We start from the raw sequence: 22,665 nt of genomic DNA on the forward strand, positions 1-22,665 counted from the left end.
TTGACTTGCCTGGCTGCATCATTACTTTTGACTTGCCTGGCTGCATCATTACTTTTGACTTGCCTGGCTGCATCATTACGTTTGACTTGCCTGGCTGCATCATTACTTTTGACTTGCCTGGCTGCATCATTACTTTTGACTTGCCTGGCTGCATCATTACTTTTGACTTGCCTGGCTGCATCATTACTTTTGACTTGCCTGGCTGCATCATTACGTTTGACTTGCCTGGCTGCATCATTACTTTTGACTTGCCTGGCTGCATCATTACTTTTGACTTGCCTGGCTGCATCATTACTTTTGACTTGCCTGGCTGCATCATTACTTTTGACTTGCCTGGCTGCATCATTACGTTTGACTTGCCTGGCTGCATCATTACTTTTGACTTGCCTGGCTGCATCATTACTTTTGACTTGCCTGGCTGCATCATTACTTTTGACTTGCCTGGCTGCATCATTACTTTTGACTTGCCTGGCTGCATCATTTCTTTTGACTTGCCTGGCTGCATCATTACTTTTGACTTGCCTGGCTGCATCATTACTTTTGACTTGCCTGGCTGCATCATTACTTCTGACTTGCCTGGCTGCATCATTACTTTTGACTTGCCTGGCTGCATCATTACTTTTGACTTGCCTGGCTGCATCATTACTTTTGACTTGCCTGGCTGCATCATTACTTTTGACTTGCCTGGCTGCATCATTACTTTTGACTTGCCTGGCTGCATCATTACTTTTGACTTGCCTGGCTGCATCATTACTTTTGACTTGCCTGGCTACATCATTACTTTTGACTTGCCTGGCTGCATCATTTCTTTTGACTTGCCTGGCTGCATCATTACTTGAGTGTTGCACACTCTGTAAGTCGCTTTGGATAAAAGCGTCTGCTAAATGGCATATATTTATTTATATATTTTAAAACCCCTAGAGTCGATTGACATAATACAAAAATCCCAAAATATCTATTTTGTATTGGCTCCATCCACTGCATCTGCCTACAGCGCTGTTTTGTTAGACCAGGAGACAACCCAGAAATTCATCAAAAATGTGTTGTAGTGTCCGAACGGGCGTCTGTTGTGTCCGAACGGGCGTCTGAATGTCTGACTCGCCGATGCGCCAACATCTGCCTGTAGTCTCCGAACCATTTGGGATACGAACTAACATGATCCCACTATGAAACGGGGAGACTCTCACGAACATGATGGTGTCGTCCGTTTTGCGGGACTCATCTGAAGGTAACCCGATACAGGTTACATTTTTTTATGGAAGTATGATATGATAAAGGACAGACACTTCAAAACCAAAAAATAAATCATAAGGAATGTCTGTTTTGCCATTGATGAATGTGTTATTCAATGCATTTCTATGGGCTACAGCAGTAAAGGCCCAATTCAATATTTTATCAAACAATGTTTTAAAATTCCAAATTAAGTAGCAGGAATCATGGCTCTGGCTTTGCTCTCACTGATCTTACGCTGCGTAGGAAGGAGCACTTATATAGCTTTTACAATGGTTTTTGAAGTGTGTATGAGATTTGAGAGCTTGTAGACCGTTTGTGTGCGTGTTGCTGGATAGGGATTGCTATAGAGTCTCCTTACATTTACATTTACATTTAAGTCATTTACCAGACGCTCTTATCCAGAGCGACTTACAAATTGGTGCAAACACCTATGACAACCAGTGGAACAGCCACTTGCATCTAAATCTTGTTGGGGGGGTGAGAAGGATTACTTACCCTTACTTACCCTATCCTAGGTATTCCTTGAAGAGGTGGGGTTTCAGGTGTCTCCGGAAGGTGGTGATTGACTCCGCTGTCCTGGCGTCGTGAGGGAGTTTGTTCCACCATTGGGGGGCCAGAGCAGCGAACAGTTTTGACTGGGCTGAGCGGGAACTGTACTTCCTCAGTGGTAGGGAGGCGAGCAGGCCAGAGGTGGATGAACGCAGTGCCCTTGTTTGGGTGTAGGGCCTGATCAGGGCCTGGAGGTACTGAGGTGCCGTTCCCCTCACAGCTCCGTAGGCGAGCACCATGGTCTTGTAGCGGATGCGAGCTTCAACTGGAAGCCAGTGGAGAGAGCGGAGGAGCGGGGTGACGTGAGAGAACTTGGGAAGGTTGAACACCAGACGGGCTGCGGCGTTCTGGATGAGTTGTAGGGGTTTAATGGCACAGGCAGGGAGCCCAGCCAACAGCGAGTTGCAGTAGTCAAGACGGGAGATGACAAGTGCCTGGATTAGGACCTGCGCCGCTTCCTGTGTGAGGCAGGGTCGTACTCTGCGGATGTTGTAGAGCATGAACCTACAGGAACGGGACACCGCCTTGATGTTAGTTGAGAACGTCAGGGTGTTGTCCAGGATCACGCCAAGGTTCTTAGCGCTCTGGGAGGAGGACACAATGGAGTTGTCAACCGTGATGGCGAGATCATGGAACGGGCAGTCCTTCCCCGGGAGGAAGAGGAGCTCCGTCTTGCTGAGGTTCAGCTTGAGGTGGTGATCCGTCATCCACACTGATATGTCTGCCAGACATGCAGAGATGCGATTCGCCACCTGGTCATCAGAAGGGGGAAAGGAGAAGATTAATTGTGTGTCGTCTGCATAGCAATGATAGGAGAGACCATGTGAGGTTATGACAGAGCCAAGTGACTTGGTGTATAGCGAGAATAAGAGAGGGCCTAGAACAGAGCCCTGGGGGACACCAGTGGTGAGAGCGCGTGGTGAGGAGACAGATTCTCGCCACGCCACCTGGTAGGAGCGACCTGTCAGGTAGGACGCAATCCAAGCGTGGGCCGCGCCGGAGATGCCCAACTCGGAGAGGGTGGAGAGGAGGATCTGATGGTTCACAGTATCGAAGGCAGCCGATAGGTCTAGAAGGATGAGAGCAGAGGAGAGAGAGTTAGCTTTAGCAGTGCGGAGCGCCTCCGTGATACAGAGAAGAGCAGTCTCAGTTGAATGACTAGTCTTGAAACCTGACTGATTTGGATCAAGAAGGTCATTCTGAGAGAGATAGCGGTAGAGCTGGCCAAGGACGGCACGCTCAAGAGTTTTGGAGAGAAAAGAGAGAAGGGATACTGGTCTGTAGTTGTTGACATCGGAGGGATCGAGTGTAGGTTTTTTCAGAAGGGGTGCAACTCTCGCTCTTTTGAAGACGGGAGGGACGTAGCCAGCGGTCAGGGATGAGTTGATGAGCGAGGTGAGGTAAGGGAGAAGGTCTCCGGAAATGGTCTGGAGAAGAGAGGAGGGGATAGGGTCAAGCAGGCAGAACAATGGTAGTTGTGGAACCAATAAAGAGTGTATAATACTCTACATTCAAGCTGTTTGATTTGACGTCCTCCTCAGATCACTGTCTGTCTCCACACGTCCGCTCAGCTCTAAACCCTAGGGACCCTGGTCCACCCGGTCTGCCTCAAACTCATCTTCACTCGCTATGGTTAAGTAGGCGGTCAGACAGCTGTGCTCCAGTTGATCTCTCTTCCTTTGTGTGTGTGTGTTGACATCTCCTGTTCTCCAATCTTTCTCTCTGTCTTCCTCTGACTCCCACTCTCTGCAGTCTGTTTTATTGCTCACTGTTAGTGTTTTAACACCTACACGTTAATGTTAATGAATGATCCGTTCTGTGTAGTAATGGCAACCTGAGAGGTTATCATCACTCAAGTGATCACTGGGGAAGCTTGGGGTGCAGGTAATAACCTGGACTGGGAGCTTCTTGTCTATTTATTTACAGAGCAGCAAAATATTCAGAGGGATAATGGGCTGCTGTAGCTAGGGCGTTTTTAAACATAACCCAGACGACAGAGACAGAAATGGAGAGACGCAGACAGACTCTCTTTTGATGTCGTTCAGGGGAGGAGCAGGAGGCGAAAAAGAGAAGGTTGATGGTTATGAAGCTTGTGACTGCACTAAGAGAGTTACCCGAAAGTGGGCCAGATTCAGTCCGATTGTCTTTAAAACGTGCATAGCTGGGAAAAACCGCAATGTTATCACGTTTCCAAAGACCACATTCATAGTTAAACCTGCATATGTCGACTCAATGGGAAATTACCGTTTTAAATGTCTAGATCTTGTCATACCAAATCATTCACAAAGCAAAATAGTTGATTTTATTCCCTTCTGCTGATTGAAGTTGATAATTCTCTCTTTATATGGGGGTAAGTTGAGTAAGCGTGTGTCTGGCTGATACTGTCTGCAATATGTAACTAATAAAGTTGTCACTTGATTTCCACATGATCTGTTTACAATAATTACATTGGTGGATGTCATACAAGTGGTAGTTATGAACCAAATTACAAACCATTGATGCATGACTGTTAGCAATTCAGTATTTATTCCAATCACGGAACGAGCGCACACACACACATTCTCCAGGGATGGGTTGGTCGGCAATGGGGCCCAAGACAATGGGGACACAATTGGTTTACTGCTCATTGAAAGGTCAAAGGGCATCAGATCTCTTTCTTTCTCCCTTGTCTCGCTCGCTCGCTCTCTCTCTCTCCCCACTCTTATCCCCTTTCTTCTCCCTCTTCCCAGCCTGCATTTTGCTCCTGAGGATCTGTGCATTGTGAGCAATCAGCTGGCCAAATGAGGACACATAAAGACCAATAACAAGCAGACACAGGCCTTTTAGCTGGAAGGAACAAAAGACTGAAAATAGCTTTTCTGTCGGAGGGATTTGGGTGTTTTATCCTCTTTCTGGGCCTTTAACAGTGACCTCAAGCTGATGCTTTATTATGAAGGAGACTCAATGATCTGTGTGTGTGTGTGTGTGTGTGTGTGTGTGTGTGTGTGTGTGTGTGTGTGTGTGTGTGTGTGTGTGTGTGTGTGTGCATGCGTTGATGATTGGTTTACTTATGGTCCTCAGGCTAGACCTGCTCTAACTGAAGCATCATCAAGGCGTTTATGACACCAATGAAAGACGATGTAACCAATTCACGTTGACCAGTCAATAATAACCACCTTGTAGGTTCCCTCTTTTGATGATGATTGACATCACAGAGATCGATGTAGAATCAGAGTAATGGCATTCCAATCTGGATGGACATTTTAATAGGTTAGACCAGGTCAAAGGTCATAGCAATCACAGGGATGATTGAACCACAATCACAAGGTCACGGTTAATATTAAGGTTAATCAATGTGTTAGTGAAACAAGGTGAGAGCAAGGGAGAGGAGAGTGGGGGGGGAGTAGGGGGAGAGGAGAGCGATAACTGACAGGTGTAGGGATTGGGTTTGCAATGTGTCTCTGTGCTGAGGTAGCTAGCTGGTACAATATCATATATCCATAGGCAGGTATAATCCAGTTAGCCCATAATCTGGAATGGGAGGGATTAGCTTTCCATGGAGTATAAGTACATGGTAAGACTGCTGTACTACCACAGTCTGTGTGTGTGTCTGTCTGTCTGCTGGTGTGTCATCCTCTCTCATGGAGTTATGCAGGGTAGGCACTCAGGATATGCTCCTTTGTGATTTGTTATTCCCTTGTGATTTGTTGCCATCCATGCAGTACCCTTGAGCCTAAAAACACACAACACTTCACATATAATATAACACTCCATGAATAGCATAAGGTGAATGCACCAATTTGTAAGTCGCTCTGGATAAGAGCGTCTGCTAAATTACTTAAATGTAAATGTAAATGTAGCAGTGGTGAACTGTGACTATAGGACCTAGGACTTCAGAGGGATGAAAAAAATTAAGGAATCAAGAAAATAACAGAAATGTAGCATCACTTAATGCGCCCGACATCACATCTTCTGTAGTCGGGCCATTCTATTTCTAGTGATGACATGATAAATGATTCAAACAGGCCTGGCTGTGCATTGGGCTGTCACACACACACACACACACACACACAGAGACCTGCATGGACACAATATGTGACACACCGTATAAAATAATACGACCAGCTAACAAAACACACTGTTTACACAAACCAAGATTGGCTAACACCACTATCACACTGTCACCAATAGCGACAACAACAGTGTCACATCAAAGGTGACAGGCTCATGGTGCTGAAAGGACTGCTACCGTAATATCCGTGTCCTCCATGGCACTGAAGGAGAGACACTTTTGTTCAAACACATAGACCCGGCTGATTTTGGGAAAAAAATCACGTTCATCCCACTAACCGGTGATCTAAAGTTTAAATGTAAGTGTTTCAGTCATTATTTTCAGAGAGCTAGCTATCAAGGGAGCTGTAACAACAACCGTGTTTCAGTCATTATGTTCAGAACTCGCTAACGCCAAGAGAGCTGTAACAACAACCGTGTTTCAGTCATTATTTTCAGAGAGCGAGCTATCAAGGGAGCTGTAACAACAACCGTGTTTCAGTCATTATTTTCAGAGAGCCAGCTAACAAGGAAGCTGTAACAACAACAATGTTTCAGTCATTATTTTCAGAGCTCGCTAACACCAAGGGAGCTGTAACAACAACAATGTTTCAGTCATTATTTTCAGAGCTCGCTAACACCAAGAGAGCTGTAACAACAACAATGTTTCAGTCATTATTTTCAGAGCTTGCTAACACCAAGAGAGCTGTAACAACAACAATGTTTCAGTCATTATTTTCAGAGCTCGCTAACACCAAGAGAGCTGTAACAACAACAATGTTTCAGTCATTATTTTCAGAGCTCGCTAACACCAAGGGAGCTGTAACAACAACAATGTTTCAGTCATTATTTTCAGAGCTCGCTAACACCAAGGGAGCTGTAACAACAACAATGTTTCAGTCATTATTTTCAGAGCTCGCTAACACCAAGAGAGCTGTAACAACAACAATGTTTCAGTCATTATTTTCAGAGCTCGCTAACACCAAGGGAGCTGTAACAACAACAATGTTTCAGTCATTATTTTCAGAGCTCGCTAACACCAAGGGAGCTGTAACAACAACAATGTTTCAGTCATTATTTTCAGAGCTCGCTAACACCAAGAGAGCTGTAACAACAGTGTTTCAGTCATTATTTTCAGAGCTCGCTAACACCAAGAGAGCTGTAACAACAACAATGTTTCAGTCATTATTTTCAGAGCTCGCTAACACCAAGAGAGCTGTAACAACAACAATGTTTCAGTCATTATTTTCAGAGCTCGCTAACACCAAGAGAGCTGTAACAACAATGTTTCAGTCATTATTTTCAGAGCTCGCTAACACCAAGAGAGCTGTAACAACAACAATGTTTCAGTCATTATTTTCAGAGCTCACTAACACCAAGAGAGCTGTAACAACAACAATGTTTCAGTCATTATTTTCAGAGAGCCAGCTAACAACAACAGTGTCACTCCCCAGATGATGATCATGTGATTGAGAAGGCCTAGACAATACACCTCTTCCTTTTTCCCCCCTTCTTTTTTTTAAACAGTCCCAACCATTGCAAGTCAAAATGTAATTGGTTCATTCTACTGTCACTCAAATTCTGCTTTAATACAGTTGAATGGCAGAGGCCTTCTATCCAGCTTCTGAAGGCCTATTCAATGGCTGGCTGAGCTAGCTAGATTTTTATACCCAGAGACCACAAAATGAAATCCTGATTGGATATTTGTTTCTCTTTAGTATTAACCCTTCTCTTTTTAACACAAACTAAAGAGTTAAATTAGATCATTCAAATAATTGTAAAGATTAAATGAAATAGAAATATATGTACATTTTTATGAATCCTTAGGCCTTCTCTGGATAGTACGAAGTGTGCTAGTGTAAGATATAGCTGAAGCTACTTTTAGATATGGGCATGTATCCAATGAGCACACGTCTCTTCTAAGTGCTAGGTTAGTGAGAACTGGAGTACAGCTGGCATACAGCTCACCATGCCTTCTTCTGCCTCACTCTCGCTCTCTGACACTCTCTCTTCTCTTTCTACATTCCCCTCCCGCAACAGGAGAGGTAGTGGTGTCAGGGATATGCTCTTGTCATACAACACTTCCCTCTGACTGTCTGGGACATCTCCTCTATCCATACTGCTACCAGTGTCTGTCTGGGACATCTCCTCTATCCATACTGCTACCAGCGCATTTCAGAGCTCATCTCTGTAGTGAGGAAGCATCTCTGTAGTGAGGGATTGTCCAATCCCTGCAGCAGTCTGTGATAGTTCCTGTTTTTTTGCGTGTGATGCCCAGCTGCCGCCTGAGTAAAAAAAGAATCAGGAACTGCCGTGAGCAATGAGGGAGGATGGGTGGGGGGGGGGGGACTGTGTGATGTTATAGGGGAGGGAGGGGCAGAGGGAGAAGGTAGGGAGAGTGAGGGATGAGGAAGCCCTGGCAGAAAAAAATACTCTTTGTGATAGTAATATTACATCATCAACCGTCTCTGATATCAGTGAGGCCTGTTTCTACACCATTTATACTTTTATGGTGCGTTATGCTTTTACATCCCACTATGGTGCTGGAGTGAGGACAGGTCATAAACATTGATAGAGCACAGTACTTCTTTGTTACTGGATAGGGAACCAGTGGTTCCACAAGCCTGGGTTATACATGGGTGTTGCTGTTGGTGCTCTAAACATATCCAGATGCGGTCTGTAGCTTAGAGACTTACTGTGGGAAGAGAGGGGAGAAAATCACTATTTTAGCCAACCATAAGAGGACTAGGAGAGAGTGCCATGTGGAACGTCTGTCTCAACCACCTATAGCAATGGGTTGATTTGACCCACAAACATAGATCTCTCCTAACCACTAAGTCATGTTGTGCAACAACAGCCTAGACCGTGACCACGACCAAAACTATTTACTACTGCCAAGCTGTCTGTCTCCTGGAGGCACACTCTCTCTCTTTCTTTCTTTCTTTCTTTCTTTCTTTCTTTCTTTCTTTCTTTCAACTTGTTTCCCACAATTCCTCACTGTGTCCAAAATGAGCAAGACAGAAAATACAGAGGCCTACCTCTTTACTATGGACTAGAGTTTCAAATGAACAGCTTTAGTGATACACTCACTCGCATTGCATTAATGCCTCCCCTCTCGCTCTCTTTCCGCTGCTTTGGCCCACCTCTCTCGCCATCGCTCTCTTTCTAAAATAGGATTTGATTATTAGTCCTCTCCACTACGTGTAGGAGGAGGAAACGTAACAATGAGACTCGGCAGCAGCCAGCTGCTCTCTAGTCTACACTGTAGTTCTCAAGTACTACAGGGAGGGCAATCTGTGTGTGTGTGTGTGTGTGTGTGTGTGTGTGTGTGTGTGTGTGTGTGTGTGTGTGTGTGTGTGTGTGTGTGTGTGTGTGTGTGTGTGTGTGTGTGTGTGTGTGTGTGTGTGTGTAAATAACTGCATAGAGATGACATGGGCATGTATCTGGTAAAAAGGAGTTATACGGAATAGTTTTGTTGATAATGGTTGATAATAAGAGAGAGATCATTCAGGCTTCTACTCTCTTTATCTTTCACAACACACACACTGCTGAATCAGGAATTGAGTTACAGAATTAAAATGTAATGTCCTGCTTTCTAAATACATTCTGTATATTGCATTTCTTTCTTCTGTGCCCTTGCAGTGCTGGTCCGAAAGGAGACAACATCTATGAGTGGAGATCCACCATCCTGGGGCCACCAGGCTCTGTGTACGAGGGAGGGGTCTTCTTCCTAGATATCGCCTTTACACCAGACTACCCCTTCAAACCACCCAAGGTAAACACATGTGCATGCTCACTCACACACACACACACACACACACACACACACACACACACACACACACACACACACACACACACACACACACACACACACACACACACACAGGTATGTATGCTAGACTAGTGCTTGCTCAGGAGCCCATGTTGACTAATTATTTTTTATTTTTTATTTGGGCCTTGGGTTAGGCTTTGAGGGTGTGTAATACTAAACATCTGCACGACACCGGCTACTTTAGAGACAAACATTAACAGTGCATCAATGGCTACTCTGAAACACAAATAGACAAGTACAGTTGGGGTCGGAAGTTTACATACACCTTAGCCAAATACCTTTAAACTCCGTTTTTCACAATTCCTGACATTTAATCAGAGTAAAAATTCCCTGCCTAGGACAGTTAGGATCACCACTTTATTTTTAGAATGTGAAATGTCAGAATAATAGTAGAGAGAATGATTTATTTCAGCTTTTTATTTATTTCATCACATTCCCAGTGGGTCAGAAGCTTACATACACTCAATTAGTATTTGGTAGCATTACCTTTAAATTGTTTAACTTGGGTCAAACGTTTTGGGTAGCCTTCCCACAATAAGTTGGGTGAATTCCTCCTGACAGAGCTGGTGTAACTGAGTCAGGTTTTTAGGCTTCCTTGATCACACATGCTTTTTCAGTTCTGCCTCCACATTTTCTATAGGATTGAGGTCAGGGCTTTGTGATGGCCACTCCAATACCTTGACTTTGTTGTCCTTATGCCATTTTGCCACAACTTTGGAAGTTTTTTATTTTACCAGGCAAGTCAGTTAAGTTACAAATTCTTATTTTCAATGACGGCCTAGGAACAGTGGGTTAACTGCCTGTTCAGGGGCAGAACGACAGATTTGTACCTTGTCAGCTCGGGGATTCGAACTTGCAACCTTTCGGTTACTAGTCCAACGCTCTAACCACTAGGCTACCCTGCCGCCCCAGAAGTATGCTTGGGGTCATTGTCCATTTGGAAGACCCATTCGCGACCAAGCTTGAACTTCCTGACTGATGTCTTGAGATGTTGCTTCAATATATCCACATAATTTTCCTCCCTCATGGTCCATCTATTTTGTGAAGTGCACCAGTCCCTCCTGCAGCAAAGCACCCCCACAACATGATGCTGCCACCCCCGTGCGTCACAGTTGGGATGGGGTTCTTCGGCTTGCAAGCCTACCCCTTTTTCCTCCGAACATAACGATGGTCATTATGGCCAAACAGTTCTATTTTTGTTTCATCAGACCAGAGGACATTTCTTCAAAAAGTACGATCTTTGTCCCCATGTTCAGTTGCAAACTGTAGTCTGGCTTTTTTATGGCAGTTTTGGAGCAGTGGCTTCTTCCTTGCTGAGCGGCCTTTCAGGTTATGTCGCTATAGGACTCTTTTTATTGTGGATATCGATACTTCTGTGCCTGTTTCCTACAGCATTTTCACAAGGTCCTTTGCTGTTGTCCTGCAATTTTTTTCTGAGGTCTTGGCTGATTTCTTTTGATTTTCCCATGATGTCAAGCAAAGAGGCACTGAGTTTGAAGGTAGGCCTTGAAATACATTCACAGGTACACCTCCAATTGACCCAAAATATGTCAATTAGCCTATCAGAAGCTTCTAAAGCCATGACATCATTTTCTGGAATTTTTCCAAGCTGTTTAAAGGCACAGTCAAGTTAGTGTATGTAAACTTCTGACCCACTGGAATTGTGATACAGTGAATTTTAAGTGAAATAATCTGTCTGTAAACAATTGTTGGAAAAATGACTTGTGCCATGCACAAAGTAGCTGTCCTAACCGACTTGCCAAAACTATAGTTTGTCAATGATACATTTGTGGAGTGGTTGAAAAACGTGTTTTAATGACTCCAACCTATGTAAACTTCCGACTTCAACTGTACATCTTTATTTTTAGTGCATATTTAAGGATGGGATGTGTTCCCATGTGTTAGTTTTTATTTATTTTTATTCTGAAAAGATATCTGGCTTGCCATGGAGAAGATATTTTGAGAGCTGGAAGGTTTTGAAATAACTTTATTTTAATTTAATTTTTTTCTCCCTAATTTTGTGGTATCCAATTGTTAGTAGTTACTATCTTGTCTCATCGCTACAACTCTCATACGGGCTCGGGAGAGACGGCGGTCGAAAGCTATGCGTCCTCTGAAACCCAACCAAGCCGCACTGCTTCTTAACACAGTGCGCATCCAACCCGGGAGCCAGTCGCACCAATGTGTCGGAGGAAACACTGTGCACCTAGCGGCCTGGTTAGCATACACTGCGCCCGGCACCCCACAGGAGTCGCTAGTGCGCGATGAGACAAGGATGTCCCTACCGGCCAAGCCCTCCCTAACCTGGACGACGCTAGGCCAATTGTGCGTCGCCCCATGGACCTCCAGGTCGCAGCCGGCTGTGACTGAGCCTGGACTCGAACCCAGAGATTTGAAAAGAAAAAAATAACAACCGATAGAGAGAAGCTGGTGAATAAACTATCTGGGCTCTGTTCACTGGCATACCGGACACCCCCGCAAGGTGGTGTACTACTCTTGGGCTTCAGGAATGTGACTGAAAAAGTGAAATATATATATATATATATTAGCTTTATTTAACTAGGCAAGTCAGTTAAGAACAAATTCTTATTTTCAATGACGACCTAGGAACAGTGGGTTAACTCCCTTGCTCAGGGTCAGAACAACCGATTTTTACCTTGTCAGCTCGGGGATTCATTCTTGCAACCTTTCAGTTACTAGTCCAACGCTCTAACCACTAGGCTACCTGCCGCCCCACGAGGGGATATCAGTGAACAAATACCGTGGTCAAGGCTATGATGGCACCAGTGCAATGAGTGGAGCTTTCTCAGGTGTTCAAAAGCAGACTGAGAGCCTAATGCTTCTTAGCTCGTTATTTCTGAGTTTTATTTGAGAAAATGATCTCTCCACAGAAATGACAATGACGGGGGGGGGACGGGGGGACCAGCCATATCCATAACAGGGAAACTGTGCAGAAGGGAGTTGTGCTTTAAATACAGCAGTTCTGTAACGTCTTTACTGGGGCCTCTCGTTCTCCTCAATTGCCGACCTCAACATGTTACGGAAAGAGATGAACTGTATAGGAAGCTCTGGGGACAGGTCGTCTGGATACTGGACAGATGATAAATTGGCAAATAATTTTTAGCAGACAAGCCGTTTGCGATTTCTTTCATACTGGTGAACCGGCTTTTGAGTTGTGTAGTTGCAATATCAACAGTCCCTTCTCTCTGGTGTATCTTGGCATGCATCACTCAAGACTAAGTTTAAATTGTGTGCAGCACAATGGACATACAGTATAATGCACAATGTCTCAGGAAAGACTGTCTGGTTTGACAATAGTCGGTATAGAAACTGTGTTATGCCAGTGTGATGTTATGTGTTCAGTGATTATTGAGAAAATAATCTGTGCGGATGAATATCGTCTCTGAGCTCTGTTCAGTGATTATTGAGAAAATAATCTGTGCGGATGAATATCGTCTCTGAGCTCTGTTCAGTGATTATTGAGAAAATAATCTATGCAGGTGTGTTGATTGGGGATCAGCCCTGAGACCGTTTAGTTTAGTGATTGCCTCAGGATGTGTGGCTTCTCTCTGGCTGTCGTCATCTCTAACCTTTCTTCTTCTCTCTCTCTCTCTCTCTCTCCCTCAGTCACACTCTCTACCTTTCTTCTTCTCTCTCTGCCCTCTGCTGACTGAGGATTAAAGGAAACATATCTGCTGATCTGAGAGACAGACCTCCCGCTGGGCTGGGTTGGGCGGGCAGGCGGGCGGGCAGGCAGACAGGCAGGCAGGCGGGCGGGCAGGCAGACAGGCAGGCAGGCAGGCAGGCAGGCACAGGCAGACAGGCAGACAGGCAGGCAGGCAGGCAGGCAGACAGGCAGGCAGACAGGCAGACAGACAGGCAGACAGACAGGCAGGCAGGCAGACAGGCAGGCAGACAGGCAGGCAGGCAGGCAGGCAGGAAGGAAGGAAGGAACAGGGTACACAAATACCACAGACTAGACCAGCAGGTCCCCTCCACACCTTGGGATAGCCTGGGAGATTATGCAGCTTTTTTGGAGCACAGTTTCCACAAGCAGGCCAGCATGGTTAATCACTCATTAAGTGATTGTGAGTGAGTGAGTGAGTGAGTGAGTGAGTGAGTGAGTGAGTGAGTGAGTGAGTGAGTGAGTGAGTGAGTGAGTCAGTGGAAGGGTGCACCCCCTTATTGATATAGATGTACTTTGTTGTTTCCTAGGTTACGTTCCGTACCAGGATCTACCACTGTAACATCAACAGTCAGGGTGTGATCTGTCTGGACATCCTGAAGGACAACTGGAGCCCCGCCCTCACCATCTCCAAGGTGCTGCTGTCCATCTGCTCCCTGCTCACTGACTGCAACCCTGGTGAGTGATACCCCAATCAACCAATCAGACAGAGAGACTCGAGAGAAGTGTCTCTCACTTTTATTATCTATTTCACTTGTTTGGCAATGTAAACATAAGTTTCCCATGCCAGTAAAGCCATTAAATTGAAATTGAGAGAGAGAGAGAGAGCGCGTGTGAGAGATGACACACGAGAGACACGACACACGAGATAGACAACACACGAGAGAGAAAGTACTATCTCATCCTGGAATTTACAAGGTCTGAGGTAATCTGCCTTTAACCTAAAGAGCAGGAACCAAGACTTTATCAAAGAAATTGGAAATACAGACACTGGTTGCCCTCCAGGTTACAGAGAGCTGGTAGTCTCATCCACCAAACTACCAGGTGTGAAACAGGGAAGAGACTCAGTAGGTATGCTAATCTGGTATAGAGCAGACCTAACCCATTCTATTAAATTAGTCAAAACAGGAACATTTTATATCTGGCGAGAAATTTATAAGGAAATGATCTCATCAGAGAAAAATGTCCTCATGTGTGCTACCTATATCCCCCCAATAGAATCCCCATACTTTAACTAGGACAGCTTCTCCATCCTAGAGGGGGAGATCAACAATTTCCAGGCCCAGGGACATGTACTAGTCTGTGGTGACCTAAATGCCTGAACCTGACACTCACCACACAGGGGGACAAACACCTACCTGGAGGTGACAGTATGCCCTCACAAATATGCCCCCCTCGACACAACGATGACAAAACAACCAACAAAAATGGGTCACAACTCCTGCAGCTTTGTCGCATGCTGGGTCTGCACATAGTTAATGGTAGGCTTCAAGAGGACTCCTATGGTAGATACACCTACAGCTCATCCCTTGGCTGTAGTACTGTAGACTACTTTATCACTGACCTCAACCCAGAGTCTCTCAGAGCGTTCACAGTCAGCCCACTGACACCACATCAGATCACCATAAAATCACAGTCTACCTGAACAGAGCAATACTCAATCATGAGGCATCAAAGCCAAAGGAGCTGCACAATATTAAGAAATGCTATAGATGGGAGGAAAGTGTGTAGAAACCTACCAAAAAACAATTAGGCAACAACAAATTCAATCCCTTTTAGACAAATTCCTGGACAAAACATTACACTGTAATAGTGAAGGTGTAAACTTGGCAGTAGAAAGCCTAAACAGTATACTTGACATTTTCAGATTCCCTATCAAATTAAAAGATTCCAAGCAGACAACCTAAGAAAATGAAGAACAATGACAAATGGTTTGATGAAGAATGCAAAAACCTAAGAAAGAAATTGAGAAACCTATTCAACCAAACACAGAGACCCAGAAAACCTGAGTCTACACCTAAAACAATACAGAAATACACTACGGAAAAAGAAGGAACAGCACATCAGAAATCATCTCGATGTAATTGAATAATCCATATAATCTAACCACTTCTGGAACACAAACAAACAACCACGCAAAGAGTTTTCAAAATGGAGATGTGTGGATAAACCACTTCTCAAATCTTTTTGGCTCTATAACAAAGAATAAACATATACATGATCAATTAGAAATCTTAGAATCAGCTATTAAAAACTACCAGAACCCACTGGATTCTCCAATGACATTGAATGAACTACAAGACAAAATACAAAACCCTCCAATCCAAAAAGGTGGTGTTGATGATATCCTACATGAAATTATTAAATATACAGACAACAAATTCCAATTGGCTATACTTAAACTCTTTTCACATCATCTTTAGCTCTGGCATCTTCCCCAATATTTGGAACGAAGGACTGATAACCCTAATCCACAAAAGTGGAGACAAATTTGACCCCAATAACTACTGTGGGAAATGCTTCAACAGCAACCTTGGGGAAATCCTCTGCATTAACATTAACAGCAGACCTGTACATTTCCTCAGTGAAAACTATGTACTGAGCAAATGTCAAATTGGCTTTTTACCAAGTTACCATACGACAGACCAACTATTCACACTGCACACCCTAATTGACAAACAAAAGAAAGGCAAAGTTTTCTCATGCTTTGTTGACTTCAAAAAAGCATTTCACTCAATTTGGCTTTTGGATCTGCTATACAATTTGATGGAATGTGGTGTTGGGGGAAAAGCATATGACATTATAAAATCCATGTACACAAACAAGTGTGCAGTTAAAATGGCCAAAAAACAAACACATTTCTTTCCACAAGGCCGTGGGGTGAGACAGGGATGCAGCTTAAGCCCCACCCTCTTCAACATGTATATCAACGAATTAGCAAGGGCACTAAAACAGTCTGCAGCACCCGGCCTCACCCTACTAGAATCTGAAGTCAAATGTCTACTGTTTGCTGATGATCTGGTGCTTCTGTCTCCAACCAAGCAGGGCCTACAGCGGCACCTAGATATTCTGCACAGATACTGTCAAACCTGGGCCCTGACAGTAAATCTCAGTAAGACAAGAATAATGGTGTTCCAAAAGGTGAACAATCTGAGAGACAATGCAAGAAGGGCCAACTATGCCATCGAAGGGAACATAAACTTTGACATACCAATTAGGATCTGGCCAAAAAAATACTTAAATCAGTTTTAGAACCTATTGCCCTTTATGGTTGTGAGGTCTGGGGTCCGCTCACCAACCAAGAATTCACAAAATGGGGGAAAAACACCAAATTGAGTAATAAAAAGTAACACAATAAAATAACAATAACGAGGCTATACACAGGGGGTTCTCATCAGTCTGGTCATTACTTCCCCTCCTCCCCCCTCGGGGGGCCCTCTCCCTCCCTCCCAGACCCCTTCCCACATTGCATAGTGGGTTTGGAGCTGTCGCTGTGGGCTCCAAGTCTAAATAGCCATGCTTATTTTATTTTATAATATACATCATTTAAAACGGCCAAGTTCTATTTACAACGGTATTCAGTTGGTAAGAGACAGACATTACGTAAATACTAGGAATAGATTGTCCACCATCTATGCGTTATCCAGACAGAAAAAAGACAGAAAAAAGAAATGGGCAAAAGAACATTTCGATTTAGAGCAATAAAGAAATGGAATAAATTAACTGAGCAAACTAGAAACCTTTCAATATATACATTTAAACATTATTTTAAAACAATTTAAATATAGTATATAGAAATGTTGTGGGACTATAGTAGATGAAGAATCAATATTTTTTTAGATTGAGTATTTATTGAGTCATTATGCAAGTGTATTATGTATTGTTTAATAGTGTGTTATATGTGAAAGTGTGTTTGTATTATAAATTGTATTTTAATGTTAAGGACTCTTGGAAGATTAGTCCAAATGGGGACTAAAAGAGATCCTAATAAAATCAAATCAAATGATGGTATAATGGGTGGAATGGCAGCCATTCGGAGTGTACCCATACCAGGAAGTAAATGCAGGAAGTGTACCCTTCAATTTGTGCTGTGATTTGTTGAATCAACTCAACTGACATTACAAAAAATACATTCCATTGCATGAGCCACGTCATTTAGAATCAGTTGATAGAACATTCCAAAAGACCATGGAAATGATTGCATCACAATACCAGGCAGGCATTGTGAGTGTACCTGTGAGTTTACCAGTCAGATTGCCAGGTTTAGAGCTTCCACGCCCATTATATTCATTCTATTTCTATGGTTGCACATCCCTGAATACACCCCTGATCAGAGTGTGTCACTGTGATGTGCTGTAAAGGGAATATGTCTCTGTCATTTTGCTTCACCCACCTTTCCTGTAGTACTAGTCAAGCCTGCTGTGAACACTTGATTCACATGATGTCTGTAAAAGTGTCTGCTATTTTGTATGGCATATAATTATAGCGTCCTACTTGAGAAGAACTGGGCTTCACGACATGGAAAATAATTCATGGGTTTTTCCATTTAAGATGTTAAAGGTATCAAGGTAGTCTGTAAAAATCATAGTTAATGTAAGCAAATTGTTTATCTGAATAGTTGGGGTGAGAGTTTGACTGTAAACAAACAACCAATGGATGTGATGGGACGTGATTTAATGGTGGTTAAAATGTCATCCATGTTGTTCTCCCTCCTCACAGCTGACCCTCTGGTAGGAAGCATCGCCACCCAGTACACAACCAACAGACCAGAGCACGACAGGATAGCCAAACAGTGGACCAAGAGATACGCCACATAGTCTGACAGCAAGGACCTCCACTGTCCCCCTCCCAGACCCACCGCCCAAAATCTGTGGAGCACACCGACCCCTCACCCCTCCGCCCCTAGCCTGGCCCCAGATCTGGTTGTGTTGTATAGCCAACTCCTATAGTCATCGCATGCCAAACAATGAATTATTGGTGTGTTTGGTATGACAATGATGAATTACATTGACATTTAAGTCATTTAGCAGACGCTCTTATCCAGAGCGACTTACAGTTAGACCAATAGTATTTGGCTATACAGCACAAACAGATTTGGGACCAAGCTACTTGCCCCCCCACTCTGAGCCCCAAATCTGTGGAAGCACACCCACCTGACCTGATCCCCCCTTTCCTCATCACAGATGGCACCTTCATTGGGGAGTACGGACTCATAGTAATGGCTGGAACTGAGTGAATGGTATCAAACACATGGCACACCCAACCCTCCTCTGACAACATGAACTGTTATTTGTCCCATGCAGACACTTGATCACTTCTTTTTTTTATACAAAGAGTATATTGGGAATTTCTTTCCAATACACCGAATGTTGATATGGTCATGAAAGCTTTAATACTGTTATTCTTGTTGTTGTTCGTATTATTACATCGTTTATTGCTTTTTTTATATGCATTATCATTAGTTTTTTTTAATACTAGACCCTTTATGTGATTGATGAAAAATGTATTCTATTCTAGAGCATTCTAGTCCATGCATTCTAGAGCTCATGCATTAAAGACCCCATGCATTCTAGAGCCCATGCATTCTAGAGCCCATGCATTAAAGACTCCATGCATTCTAGAGCCCATGCATTCTAGAGCCCATGCATTCTAGAGCCCATGCATTAAAGACTCCATGCATTCTAGAGCCCATGCATTAAAGACTCCATGCATTCTAGAGCCCATGCATTAAAGACCCCATGCATTCTAGAGCCCATGCATTAAAGACTCCATGCATTCTAGAGCCCATGCATTAAAGACTCCATGCATTCTAGAGCTCATGCATTAGACCCCATGCATTCTAGAGCCCATGCATTAAAGACCCCATGCATTCTAGAGCCCATGCATTAAAGACTCCATGCATTCTAGAGCCCATGCATTAAAGACTCCATGCATTCTAGAGCCCATGCATTAAAAACTCCATGCATTCTAGAGCCCATGCATTAAAGACTCCATGCATTCTAGAGCCCATGCATTAAAGACTCCATGCATTCTAGAGCCCATGCATTAAAGACTCCATGCATTAAAGACTCCATGCATTCTAGAGCCCATGCATTAAAGACTCCATGCATTCTAGAGCCCATGCATTAAATACTCCATGCATTCTATTAAGTGTTGTTTAAGAGGCCAGCTTCAATTTAAGCCTGTCTGCAGAATTAGTGTCTACAAATGCAGAGTGGACTTTATTCTATGATTAATCATTTGATGTTATTTTTCTGCCCCAAGAAGTTATTGACATGACAGTAAGGCTGTCTGGATCTGTGTGTAGCTGGTCTTACTGCTCACCTCCTGTGGTGCTGGCCAGCTGGCAGTTGTTTGCTGTACATTTGCCTTGTGAGAATACATACTTATTGAATACTCAATTAAACACTGGTTGTAATGTTAATTCTAGCTTGGCTAATCTGTTGCTAATGTGTTCACTGGGGGTCCTCTTCACTGAGTTAACCATGTTGATTTGAATGCAAAAATCAATAATATTTACTGCTGTTCTATGGTCATTCAAATATGAATATTATTAAATGCACTAAAGAGGAACAATGGGTACATATTGAAGATACGCATGCTCCTTCCCATAATATTTTTACATCTTTATTTTCAAAGGATAAATCTAAGAACATTAACAACTTTCTAGTTAGGAACATTATAACAATATGGAAGAAAATGAAACATCACTCACTCACAAATATCACTCCCTAAAAACACAACGCTATGGAACAATCCTAGGATAGCTTTTCAGAATTTACCGATTTCAAATTGATCCACATGAAAAACTAAAGGCATAGAAACAGTAAATTAATTGGTAATCAGAAAATACATTTACAGTATTTCCTTGAAATTTAAAACCAATTTTGTACTGACCAATGTAAATATGTTCAAATACGTGCACCTTCATTTCTATTTGAAATCTTTTGGATTTCACAGCAATCTTGAGGGGATCCTATTTGAGCCATAAAAGGATGATCATATGATTGGTAAGATATTCAAAACCTTGCAGAAAGTCTATCCTATGACACTTAGAAAAATGTTTCAACGATTGGAACCAAGACTTGCGTAATAAATTCTATACAAGGGACAAAATTCACAGATTAAATGTAAAACTAACAATGACTCAATAATCCATGCCTTCTGGGAACGCTATAAAGTCCAAAAGTTATGGACACAGAAGGTTGGCTGTTACAAGTATTACAATGCAAATATACTTTCAATCCGTCTGTCTGCATATTTCAAGATATGGCATATGGGGGTGCAGTGAGACGGTTCTGCCGAGTTCTGCAGAGTTGTTCGAGGAAGGAGAGAGGAAGACTCCACACCACTCTCTCACTTCAGTATCATACCTAGTTATATTCTGATGTTCTCTGTGTGTGTTTTCTATACCTGTTCGCTCCTCACCCTGTAGGCTTTATAGGCACCCCCACCACTTGGCTGCAAACCTATTAATTTAGTGTACCGTGCGCGCACAACCCATGTGGAATTCTGGGTCTCTTTCAACGTCTGCAGTGAAGAACACAGAGTTCATCTCAGTCTATGATGCCCTTCAGTACCTTTACTTTTTGGCCCTGACGGAGATGTGGATCACCCCTGAGAATACGGCCACTCCAGATGCTCTTTCTTCATCTGACTATGTTTTCTCTCTGGTCACAGTGGTGGCACAGGTCTACTTATTTCTCCTAACTGGAAAATTCCTCTTTTCTCCCTCTATCACCTGTCTTTCTCCTCATTTGAATTCCATGCTGTCACTGTCACTTATCCACTCAAGCTTAACATTGTTGTCATCTATCACCCACCAGGTGCCCTTGGAGAGTTCCTCAATGAGCTTGACACCATGATAAGTTAATTTCCTGACGATGGCTCACCGCTCTTCATAATTTCCAACATTGATTAATTTATTTCCAACTCTCTCTTTCCCCTACTTGCCTATTTTCACCTCACCCTTTCCCAGTCCCCTCCAACTCACAGGGCAGGCAGTACGCTTGACCTCACCCTTTCCCAGTCCCCTCCAACTCAGCTGAGCAGCTGAGCGAAAATGGCGGGAAAACTAAACTTCCGGAAGACCTATCATCCTTTCATTCCCTCCTCTCTACCTTCTCTTCCTCTGTATCCCCTGCTAAAGCCACTTTCTATCATTCTAAATTTCAAGATGCTACCTCTAACCTTAGGAAAATCTTTTCCACCTTCTCCTCCCTCCTTAATCTTCCACCCCTCCCCCTCCCTTTCTGCGGATGACTTTGTCAATCAATTTGAAAAGAAGGTTGACGATATCCGCTCCTCATTCACTCAGCTTATTGTGTCCTCTGTTCCCACTCACACATAACTACCCTACGCCTTGACCTCTTTCTCCCCTCCAGATGAAATACTGCGACTAGTGAGGTCTGGCCACCCGACAACCTGCCCGCTTGACCCCTTCCCCTCCTCCAGACTCTGGAGACCTTCTCCCATTCCTCACTTCCCTCATCAATTCATCCCTGACCACTGGCTACGTTCCCTCCAAAATGGCTGAGTCCCTCCTCAAGAAACCAACACTCGACTCATCTGACGTCAAGAACTATAGACCTTCTTTCTTTTATTTACCAAACACTTGAGCTTGCTATCTCTGATCAACTTTCTCGTTATCTCTCTCAGAACAATCTTCTTGACTCTAATCAGTTGTTCAAGACAGGTCAGTCAACTGAGTCTGCTCTTCTCTGTGTTACGGAGGCTCTCCGCACTGCCAAAGCTGACTCTCTTTCCTCTGTTCTCATCCTCCTAGATCTATCCGCTGCCTTCAACACCGTAAACTATCACATCCTCCTCTCCACCTTCTCAGGGCTGGGTGTCTCAGGCTTTGCATTCTCTTGGATAGCATCCTACCTGGCAGGTCACTCCTACCAGGTGACATGGAGAGGATCTGTATCTGCACCATGTACTTTCACTACTTGTGTCCGCCAGGGCTCGGTTCTTGGCCCTCTTCTCTCTATACACCAAGCCACTCGGCTCCGTCATATCCTCACATGGTTTCTCCTATCATTGCTATGCGGATGACACAACTACATTTATCCCCCCCCATCTGACACCCAGGTGGCGACACGCATCTCTGCCTGCCTGGCAGATATCTCAGCTTGGATGTCGGCCCACCACCTCAAGCTCAACCTCGACAAGACAGCTGCTCATCCGCCCAGGAAAGGCCTGCCCATTCAAAGACCTCTCCATCACGGTTGACAACTCCACAGTGTCGCCCTCCCATAGTGCAAAGAACCTTGGTGTGACCCTGGACAACAGCTTGTCATTCTCTGCAAACATCAAAGCAGTGACTCGCTCC

General features: G+C 43.8%; 1 protein-coding gene across 2 annotated transcripts in view; it reads left to right on the forward strand.

The window, feature by feature from the left end:
- The window catches only part of LOC118399495 (ubiquitin-conjugating enzyme E2 E2-like), a 62,343-nt gene extending 43,866 nt beyond the window's left edge, over positions 1 to 18,477 (forward strand). For both annotated transcript variants that reach the window (XM_052472206.1, XM_052472205.1), the window contains exons 4-6: positions 9,454 to 9,586; positions 13,862 to 14,009; positions 18,051 to 18,477. In XM_052472206.1, coding sequence (XP_052328166.1) covers positions 9,454 to 9,586; positions 13,862 to 14,009; positions 18,051 to 18,148 — 379 coding nt within the window. In that variant the 3' untranslated portion in view covers positions 18,149 to 18,477. The remainder of the gene's footprint in view (positions 1 to 9,453; positions 9,587 to 13,861; positions 14,010 to 18,050) is intronic.
- The last annotated feature ends 4,188 nt before the right edge of the window (positions 18,478 to 22,665 follow it).

Source organism: Oncorhynchus keta, chromosome 20 (assembly GCF_023373465.1).
Source record: "Oncorhynchus keta strain PuntledgeMale-10-30-2019 chromosome 20, Oket_V2, whole genome shotgun sequence".
NCBI lineage: Eukaryota > Metazoa > Chordata > Actinopteri > Salmoniformes > Salmonidae > Oncorhynchus > Oncorhynchus keta.